At 39.8% G+C, this 11,505-nt stretch overlaps 1 protein-coding gene across 1 annotated transcript; it reads right to left on the bottom strand.

The window, feature by feature from the left end:
• Positions 1-3,338: 3,338 nt before the first annotated feature.
• LOC127432752 (leucine-rich repeat transmembrane neuronal protein 4-like) lies at positions 3,339-10,905 on the bottom strand. The gene is made up of 2 exons (XM_051684150.1): positions 10,857-10,905; positions 3,339-4,909 (listed from the first exon to the last, which is right to left on the bottom strand). The coding sequence occupies exons 1-2, from the start codon at positions 10,858-10,860 to the stop codon at positions 3,339-3,341; spliced, it is 1,575 nt and encodes a 524-aa protein (XP_051540110.1). The 5' UTR covers positions 10,861-10,905.
• Positions 10,906-11,505: the final 600 nt, after the last annotated feature.

Raw genomic sequence — 11,505 nt, 5'->3', positions numbered from 1 at the left:
TATTTGCCTTTGGAAAGTCACAAAGGAAAACATGCCAATCTGCTGGACTCTAAAATGCACCTCTGATCTCTCAAAAAATGTTTTGAGCCGGAAGATCAAAGAACGGACAGGGGCCCATGTGGAGAGGTCAGCATCACTGTCAGAATGTCATTCAGTGTGCCTCTGTGCTCTCACCCACCTTTAAATTCCTCTCCTCCAGCGACTTACTGTTTACCTGTCTAGTATCATGCCAATCGGTCTGCTAGCCTGTCTACCAACCTTTCTTGTTTCACTCACTCCTGGCTTGCTTGCCACCAGCACATACACCCCTATCATGGCTCTGCCAGAGGCACCTGGTCTGCATCTAATGACACCTTCCTGTACTACTGACAGGCAGCCCTTGGGACTAAAGGTAGCGGCTACCCCTTGGGCATGAACACATGTAAATATAGCAAAGCATACAAACCACAGAAAAAAAAAACAGCTGCTTAAATAGCTTCAAAAGACCCCAGCTGTCAACACACAGACATCAGCAGAGCCCTGAAAGACACACTGAGAAAATTATTATTTCGAAATTTTGTACTGCAGATTCTGTTGTAGAATAAGAGAGGAAATTTAAAAGTGAGTGTAAAATGATTCAAGTGGATAGGATGAGTGTAAGGTAAAGATAAGAGGCTAAAAAAATAGGTATAAAGTGAAAGTATATTTTTTTAAAGCTCTTGGAAGACAAAATGGGGTTGTCATCAAAGACATTCTCATAGCTTTGGGAAGATCACAAAAAGCAGAAGAGAGGAAATATAGTATAAAACCATCTTTGCTCCCTTTCACTCTAATTGAGCATGGATCAAACAGTGCTAAATGAACAGATGAGTCTGTAAGAGTCCAAATTAGAAGGATAGTTTTTTTTTTTTTTTACTTCCCAAAGACTAAACCATTGCATTTTGGTCTTGGGAGTAGCTGGGTGTACATGTTATTTTACAGACAACAACAAAATTACTGAGACAAAACAAGCTAGACTGCTTGATAGAGCGTACAAAAAACATGTCTACTTCAAGTAAATGCAGGTATACATAACATTGTAGATATACATTATGCCATACCATAGCCCAAAATACAATTGTCCCTAATACTATTCTATACTATTGTCGGTACTAGGGTTGCAGCGGTATACCGGTTTCACTGTATACCACGGTATGAAAATTGACGGTTATCATACCATGTACATTTGCTTATCTAAGGTATTGAGAAAAAAAATGCAACCGGACGGAGAATCTCACCTGCGTGTGCACATCTCCTTTCCCCCTCGTCTGCCTGTCAGACTCATCAACTTGTGCCACACATGCAGCAGAGAAAATGTCAGAGAGAATCGAGGTGAGGGGGTCTGACATAAGTGAGTGTTTGTGTGAGATAAAGCAGTGTTTCTCAACTGGTGGGTCGCAGGTCTATTCGGACTGGGTCGCGGACAGCAGGGAAAGAACAATGCCATGGTTCTCCCATTGAAGATATTTCGGCGGCCGCCCAAGTGATAGCCTATTTAGGACTGCCGAGGCAGATTTAATGATAATCTCGCAATCAGCTAAAGGCTTCTCATCTGCACTTTTGCACAAGTGTAACGGAACCAGCTCATGCTAATGATCTGCTCTGCTCTCTGATGCATGCATGCAACAACCGGGCTTCCCTTGATATTGCGGAGCGCAGACCTCAAAACTGATGTGACCAATTTAAATTCTAGTGAGATATTTCTTGTTTAAAGCATTACAGGGGAAGTCAAGTTGAACCTCTCAAACAGTAGGCTGCCCTGACATGCCAAACAGCACTGAGGAGGAAAAGAGCAACAGTGTGTTATGAGTACATTTTTTTTTTTCATTATACAACATCACCTTTACAAAACTGTTTCATGATTTTACATGAGTAAAAGTAACAAAATGTTATAGTTTCATATGATATAATCTAAAGGTAGAATCTATTAAACCTCATTTTATATCAACAGTGGCAGTTGTAGTTAAAGTTTCAAGATGTGTTGATTTCTCACTATGTTATTACCTAGTTGGTGAGACACAGTGCTGGAAAGTAAAATAAACAACGTCCGTCTTTTACTCTCCGTGACAATGAGCTTATAGCTAACTAGCTAATCACGTAGCTACTTTCACTGTTGTCAGCTGAGTGGAAGCTAATGTGTAAACATGTATTCACCAAACTATTTTGTTTAGGATTCACAGTTTGGTACCCCCTTCAACCAAACAATTCCAGTCGTGTCATTTATAAAATTTTATATTTAAAAGTCTGGTTTTCCACCATTGAAAGTTTACCCTGAACTTGTATAGCAGAATACGGTGTAACACCTCTGCCGCTGTTTATCTCTTGACTCGGCAGTATTAATATAGTCAGCATTTGACTGATACTAAACAGTAGTACTGATGTTTATTTAGCTATTTATTTTATTTTTATTTATTCTTTATTTAAATGGTCAGCATTTGACTGATACTAAACAGTAATACTGATGTTTATTGAGCTAATTATTTTATTTTTATTTATTCTTTATTTTAATGGTCAACATTTGACTGATACTAAACATACAGTACTGATGTTTATTAAGCTATTTACTGTATTTTTATTTATTCTTTATTTTCTCAGTGTTCCTTTCTAGAATTTGTTGACAATGTATAATAATAATGTCAAATATTCTTTGATAAAAATATTTAAGAAAGCAGCCTTTCGAGTACCTTGAGTACTGGTGCAAAATCAGTGCACAATCCACATAGAAAAGGTCTGTTTTCATTCCAGCTCAAAAATTTAATATATCGGCCACCATATCGGTAATCGGTGAATTTTCCCTCTCTAAAATCGGTATCGGTCTCAAACATCCCATATCGGTCGGGCTCTATAACTGATAATAATAACTGTGTAATACCGTATACCGTGATACCGTGGAACCGTGATATTTTCTGTGATGGTTATCATACCATGAAAATTTCATACCGTTGCAACCCTAGTCGGTACTCATGTTACCAGAACTACTCTCAGAAAATGGCTATTACACTAAATAAATAAATAAATAAATAAATAAATAAATAATTAACAGGACTCATCAAATACCCATTATGCTATTTTAAATTAGCATCTCATCAAAGGTTAAACAAACCACAAACTGTGCCAAAAACATCTCCACTATAACATATCTTTGCCAAATAAATTTCCAGCCCATGCATACACTTTAATCTGACCAATACAATGCACTAAAAAGGCCATCAAAACAGCACATGTGCATTGATTTTCACATAAGAAGTTGAAGAATTTACCTCTATTGCCCATCAAACCAAATAAATTGATAATACAGTATATGAAACAGCGGTGTAGTGTCATACCTCACATTCTCTGGAGCCTGAGATGGTGTATGTGCATGGTCCAGTACCATTGACCAGCACATCTGTGGCCTCCGAATTATTAGGCTTATAGTCCACATAGTACTCCTGCAATGGTGTGCTGAGTGTGCGCTCAGTCTCCCTTGACTTTTTCCGGCGTTTGTGAGCAGCAGCTGAGTTCTCCTGGAGCTGCTTAACACTGCTTGGATAACGCTTCCATGAGACATAAATTACAAGGAGGATCATGGCAACTGACAAGAAGAGGGCAACGCTTCCTGCCACTATCTTGTGGAAGGATACTGGCTCAAAGTCTTGCTCAGGTGGTGGGACAGCAGGCTGAGAAGGTGCCAAAGAAGTTGTGCCTTCCAAAGATGTAACCTTGCCCCTTCTGTTGTCTCCAGGTTTGATAGTTGGGACAAAAGAGCTGTCAGGGGTTTGGGCAAAGACAACGACTGGGGTAGAGGGAGCAATTACTGTTGATGTTGTAGCAGGGGTAATCCTGCAAACTCCATTGGCGTCAATGGCATCCATAACCTTCTCACCTTGAACTTCTTTGGGCAATGCACAAATCATATTAATCTCCTTGTTTCCATGGAAGGTTCTCAGCCAGGCCACTAGGGGACACACAACTGGTCCACAGTCCCACATGTTTCCTGCCAGACTAATTGTGGTCAGAGAGGCCCAAGCATCCACAGCCTCCTGAGACACATTGACAAGCTTGTTTGAATCCAGGTTAAGCATCTGCAGGTTGGGCATGGCCTGGTACACCTCTGCATCTATCTCCTGCAGATCATTTCCTGAAAGGTCGAGCTTCTGCAATGATGTCCAGGACCAAGTAAGGCCTTCACTCATGGTCCGAATGCGGTTCCACTGTAGGTAAAGAGCTCGTAAATTGTAGAAGCGTGGAAAGTTGAAGAAGTTGATTTTGGAGAACTGGTTATGCTCAATATGCAGCTCAGTTAGCTTCAGAAGGCCAGACATGGAATTACGGGTGATGCTGCGCAGGCGATTATAACCAAGGTCAAGGAACTCAAGATTACGACAGTCCTGAAAAAGGCGTGAGGGAAGGTTCTTCAGTGAGTTGGAGCGCATGTGCAAGCTGAGTAGCTTGCGCAGTCCCTGGAACTGGCCTGGCTGAAGAGCCTGTAGCTTGTTATAAGAGAGGTCCAGGTTCCTCAAGTTTGGTACCAGGTTAAATGTGGTGTTATGGAGCAGCGTGATCTTGTTGGAGCTCAATATCAGCTCTTTGAGCCTCCGTATCCCTTGAAAGGAGCGAGCATCCACATTGGCAATGTAGTTGTGGTCCAGGTACAGCCAAATGAGCTGGTTGAGGCCAACAAATTGGCCAGCTTTTAGGCTTGCCAAGCTGTTATATCGCAGGGACAGACCCTGACAGCCACCAGAGAGGTTCTTGGGAACATCACGGAATGCACTAGACTCACAGTATACGATCTTGCCATCGCATCGGCAGCTCCGAGGGCAAGGACGGTCACCAAAGCAAGGGGTGGCGGAGAGCCATGCCTGCATTAGCAGTGGCACCACAAACCAGCGGTGCCTCATGGCAAAGCCTGAAATTGACAATAAAAGCAAAATTAGGTAACTGCTTACTTCCTTGAAGTACAAATCAATGTGATACTAAATCAAGCTATTTAAAGGGATAGTTCAAGTAAAAATAAAAAGTCTGTCATCATGTACTTATCTGTACTTATGTGTTTTGAAAACTTTATGATCTTTCTTTCTTCCGTGGATCACAAAAGGAGTTTTTATAGTCATTGTACAACTTCAGAAGTCTTGGAATATGGTGCATAAGTCATATGGACTACTTTAATGATAAATTTTATCAACCTGGACTCATAGTGAAAACATGACTCTATATACATTTTTGCAAAACTTGTTATACGTGTCTCCAGGTACACTTCCCTGCAGTTTCCAGAAGAAATGCTACAACATCTGTGTGTTTTATTGACTTTCACTCAAATCATGACTTTAATGGCTGATTATGACTTTATAAATATTTATTTTTCTCTCTATTACTCAGATCCAGCTATTTTATGATATCCACACACTTTTACTCAAACACATCTTTTGAAAACCAATACATTTTAATGCTTGTATTACAGGCTCACCTACATATATACACTTATTCAGAATTAATTAGCTTGTGTGGCAGCTCACCTGATAGGGTGTTGGACTTAGAGTCGGAGGACTGTTGTTCAAGACCAGGCTTGAACTCAAGCTGACACATGACATTACAGAGTCATAGAAGTCTCATTTATATTTTAAAAAACTACTGGTTAGGTTCAGGCAAATATTTTAGGTTAGGGAGGTAAGTTTTTAAAAAATATAAACGTCCCTTTTTCAGAACACTGTATTTTAAAGATAATTTTGTAAAAATCCAAATAACTTTACAGATCTTTATTGTAAAGGGTTTAAACAATGTTTTCCATGCTTGTTCAATTAACCATAAACAATTAATGAACATACACCTGTGGAACGGTCGTTAAGACACTAACAGCTTACAGATGGTAGGCAATTAAGGTCACAGTTATAAAAATTTATGACACTAAAGAGACCTTTCTACTGACTCTGAAAAACACCAAAAGAAAGATGTCCAGGGTCCCTGCTCATCTGCGTGAACGTGCCTTAGGCATGCTGCATGGAGGCATGAGGACTGCAGATGTGGCCAGGGCAATAAATTGCAATGTCCGTACTGTGAGACATCTAAGACAGCGCTACAGGGAGACAGGAAGGACAGCTGATAATCCTCACAGTGGCAGACCATGTATAACAACACCTGCACAGGATCGGTACATCCAAATATCACACCTGCGGGACAGGTACAGGATGGCAACAACAACTGCCCCAGTTACACCAGGAATGCACAATCCCTCCATCCGTGCCAGACTGTCCGCAATAGGCTGAGAGAGGCTGGACTGAGGGCTTCTAGGCCTGTTGTAAGGCAGGTCCTTACCAGACATCACCGGCAACAACGTCGCCTATGGGTACGAACCCACCTTCGCTGGACTAGACAGGACTGGCAAAAAGTGTTCTTCACTGATGAGTCGCGGTTTTGTCACACCAGGGGTGATGGTCAGACGTTTATCATCGAAGGAATGAGCGTTACACTGAGGCCTGTACTCTGGTGTGGGATTGATTTGGAGGTGGAGGGTCCGTCATGGTCTGGGGTGGTGTGTCACAGCATCATCGGACTGAGCTTGTTGTCATTGCAGGCAATCTCAATGCTGTGCGTTACAGGGAAGACATCCTCCTTCCTCATGTGGTACCCTCCCTGCAGGCTCATCCTGACATGAACCTCCAGCATGACAATGCCACCAGTCATACTGCTCATTCTGTGCATGATTTCCTGCAAGACAGGAAAGTCAGTGTTCTGCCATGGTCAGCGAAGAGCCTGGATCTTAATCCCAATGAGCACATCTGGGACCTGTTGTGTCGGAGGGTGAGGACTAGGGCCATTCCCCCCAGAAATGTCCGGGAACTTGCAAGTGCCTTGGTGAAAGAGTGGGGTAACATCTCACAGCAAGAACTGGCAAATCTGGTGCAGTCCATGAGGAGGAGATGCACTGCAGTACTTAATGCAGCTGGTGGCCACACCAGATACCGACTGTTACTTTTGATTTTGACCCCCCCTTTGTTCAGGGACATATTCCATTTTTGTTAGTCACATGTCTGTGAAACTTGTACAGTTTATGTCTTAGTTGTTGAATCTTTTTATGTTCATACAAATATTTACATATGTTAAGTTTGCTAAAAATAAAAGCAGTTGAAATTGAGAGGATGTTTCTTTTCTTTTTTTTTTTTTTGCTGAATTTATATCTAAAATTTACCTTAAAACCACGTCTGAATATGACACCATTTTACTCGCTTTTGGGGCCCCCAGCTGCACATTTCACTGGAAACCTGCAGCCAAACGTGATATACAGCTCACAAATTTTGAATTGCAAAAACGTTGTCATGTTCATGTAAATTTCATGAGATTAGGCTGAATTTTATGGTGCTTTCTCATGGTGCTTTTTCATCATTTTGGAGCTTAACAGAGACAGTCCCACTTTACTTTCATTGCATAGAAAAGAGCAGACAGGATATTCTCTAAAAAATCACCTTTTATTTTCCACAGCAGAAAGAAAGTCATTTTGATTTTCAATGCCACTAGGGTGACAGACTTTTTATTTTGTGTGAACAATTCCTTTAATATTTAATGTACAATATATGTACAGTAGGCTAAAATCATATCTGTTATTTTGCTATTTCATCACACAGATTAACAAGACTAATTAGAAAAGAAAAGTTGTAATTGTGCTGTGATTATACAGCCCTGAAGTATTACATTTATACAGCAATATTATACAATGCAGGACCCAATTAACAGTGGTGATTGTTTAAATCAATCCAGTCATGGCATGTTGTTTAATTCTCTTCTTTGGCAATGGTAAAACATACTATCAGTGCAAGCCAGTGCTGCAATAAGCTTGGACATGAGCCCACTACAGCATGAAATGAAATATCCTGAGAGATATGCCTCAGCCAAACTATTATTCCCTAATTATAATCTAAATGATTGTCAGTCAACCAAATTGGTTACATTTGCCTAGATGTTCAGTGACTTTGCTGCCAACCTTTGTCCATCTCACCTTAATGTGTACAGTAAAACCTGAATGTTGTTCTTGCCAACATAAAAAATAAAAAGTGTGTTGGGGGGGGGGGGAGGCATTGTATCAGCAGTGAATCCCTAACTATACATTCACTCTTGAGTTCAGAGGTCTGGCTTACATACACGTTTTCTTTGTGTGAAGTCTCTGTCTAACTTTGGGTATTTTTCAGTAAAGGGATTTTTTTTCTTTTGCACTTTGTATTTTTGGCTTTCATAGCCACAATGTATTGTTTTAAAATGGTTTGTAATTCCATGCCTGATGTAAAAACTTACCAAACACTTTTAGAAAGCTTGTAAAAAATACCAGTCTGAATTTAATTTCCTATAGTGTCATAACAGGAATTCATACAGGTGGTTATGAAATACAACAACAACTATTTTGCTTTAAGGCAAAATGACTGCAAAGCCATGCACACAGGATGAAAAGAGACCACATTTGCCCTTTGCGGGCATCCTTGCTCTTGATACCAGTTAGTTTAGAGTTAATTTTAAGGTTTTGCTTTTTGTTTTTAAGGCCTTGAATGGTCTTGCACCACAATATATTTGTGATTTCCTTCATTCATACACTGCATCCAGGTCTCTCAGGTCATTAAATCAATTAATTCTCTCCATTCCACGTTCACACTTAAAATCCAAGGGTGATCGGGCTTTTTTAGTTTTGGAAGTTGTGGCCCTCCACTTCATATTAGGTCTTCTACACTTGCCATATTTAAATCCAGTTTGAAGGCACATTACTACTCCTTAGCTTTTGAAGTAGCTTGAGATGTATAGTGGTTTTATGCTTATGTTCTATTTGTGTTTCTGTTTAGTTTATTTTGTTCTTTTATTATTTTTGTTTAATTTCGTAATAATTGCTAATTTTTTTTTTTCTATTTCTGTTTATGCTCTATCAATTACATTTTTATTTCTTGCTATTGTTCAGCACTTTTGGTTCAACGTCTGTTGTTTTTGTGCTTAAAAATAAACTTGACTTGACACAGAATTAAAACAATGCCACAGTTTACGTAAGGCTTTGACTGAATATACAGTATATGTTAAAGTACTTCTGCAATTTGCAGTATACAAACATATTAATATGTGATCAAAACAAAAAAAATCTCAAATACAAAGCACAAAGATGCTCACATTCATGAGTTTGCAGTTGCCAACAACTGATATGATCAGGCTGCAGTCACAATAAAACAATTACGTCGCTGCTTTCAATTCACATCAACCATTCAATTAGACTGTATCAGTCTACTGACATTTACTAATGAAATGATGCTGATAAAGTTAATGATCCAAGTGAGTCTAATGAAAATAAATTTGATACAAACTTGCACTGCCACTTGTCTTATATTAGGAGGCAGTTGTAGCCTTTCATTTGGTCAAATTCATTTGGTCTCTATAGACCTACATATAACCCCTGCAGTAATGCTACAGAATTTTGCCAGGTTGGTTATTTTATGTTTGCTGTCGAGATCTCCCACTACAGTGCCGCAAAGCAGTGAGCATAGCTCATCTTTTTACGAGCCGTGGAAGGCCATCTCGCCGCGCGGTGCTAACGAATAACAATCAGAACAGGTCGCATATCTGTCAAAAAGCTCCTGTAAAATGATTGAAAGCACATCTATAATCAAGTACTATAACGCGGCCACGAGAAGGTCTGCAGTTTGCAGTTAATCGCAGTACAATTTTAAATAATGGGTCAAGAAAGCGCGAGAGAAGACTGAGAAACGCATTTAATTCTGGCAAATATTAATACATTTTTAAATACAATACAATGAAAATGCATATTTTCATATATATGTATATGTATATATATATATTATTATTATTATTATTATTATTATTATTATTATTATTATTTATTATTTTTTTATTTATTTATTTTCAGCAGAAATCACTGTTGGTAGTGCGTCCACAGCTCATACTTCACAATAACGGATTTTTATGGGACTGTGTTTGGATTGTCCGATGACAGAGTACATAAATAACTCACGCGGTCAATACAAACGAATTATGCAAAGTGAACAACTACTCAGCCCTCCAAGCGTCTCGTGCGCACTTCCACAAAGGCAAAAACCAGCACACACATGCCCAAACTCTCTCTCTCTCTCTCTCTCTCTCTCTCTCTCTCTCTCTCTCTCTCTCTCTCTTTCACACACACACACACACACACACACACACACACACACACACACACACACACACTATGCATGCACGTAATGTGATCTTGACATGTTGGAAAATGTGCATATATAAGTTTGCAATCTAACAAGGTTTATCAAAGGATACAGCCGCAACTATCTGAGATATTCAAACTAACAATAGTGCACAGGCACGCGCTGAAAAGTGGCCTTGCCTCCAAAAACGAGGTCCGACTATCATTCCAGTGTCAATCAATGATCTGGCGTCGGTCTGCTGTTTAAAGCAGCGGGGGATGGAGAAGCCCACGAATAACCGAATGGACGGATGCACTTGGTATCTGGTATCTGGATCTGGTAGCTCACCAGAATCGTCCATAGTCAATAGAAGAATGCACGGTCAGATTTGAGCAAGACAAATGCTTTTTTATCAAATGCAAAATAAATCAATGCATGCAAATTGTCCAAAAGAAAATATCATACGCATTAACATGCACAGCCTACAATATGCATGGAAACATTTTATGCCTATATGCTCCCCGTAGACATCATTTGGATAACAACTGTACACTTAAATAAAAGCTTTAACTGCAGATAATTAGTATTTTCCCTAATTTGTCCTCATTAAGAGTGAATCTTTAAAAAACCCACTGTGGTTTCCATGTCACTGAAACATATTTCGCAGTTCACTCTGGTCCAAGTGATCTCACGCAAACTTACCCATCGCCGCGTCTAAGTCAACTCCTGGCCACAGGTTTTACAGCTTTCTAACGCGTTACACCCGAGTCGGCATGGCACGCGCTCTCTTCAGATGCTTCGGTTCTTCCAAAAGCGCACGTTCCCGCCTGCAGTCCGCAGAGCAGGTGCGGGAAATCTTTCTCGTATCCGTTGATGCAAGTCTCTCGCGACTGATCACTGACCATGTCTTTCAATTCCCCTCAAAACAAAATTAGATACGTCGGGTTTTCATAATAAACATCCACTCGAATAGAAAAAAAAAAGAGGGAAAAAGAAGAGGAAGAAAAAAAAAGCATTTGGAATCCTAAAATTAGATTGTATTGAATATCCAAGTCATCTACCACAAGTCAAACTTATGGAAATCCCAGCAATTCCTTCGCGTTTCATTATATTCCATCGTACCGGACTGCGCAAATACTGTCTTTCCCGAATGATGGAGCTGAAGCGTAGATAAATCCGTAAATATATATATATGTCTATATATATTTTTTCCTCAAAGTCAGTGTTGTGGTGTCTAGGAGATTTCAATGCGCACCTAAAATAATACAGTCAGTGAATACAATTTGAAAGTGTATTCCACTCTATCGGGAATGTTTCTCCTCTTCTGTACGGTTCCCGACAGTAGAGAGAT

The sequence above is a fragment of the Myxocyprinus asiaticus genome, chromosome 42, assembly GCF_019703515.2.
Source record: "Myxocyprinus asiaticus isolate MX2 ecotype Aquarium Trade chromosome 42, UBuf_Myxa_2, whole genome shotgun sequence".
NCBI lineage: Eukaryota > Metazoa > Chordata > Actinopteri > Cypriniformes > Catostomidae > Myxocyprinus > Myxocyprinus asiaticus.
The sequence above is the reverse complement of the archived record's forward strand: the minus strand, read 5'-3'. Positions and strand labels throughout refer to the sequence as shown.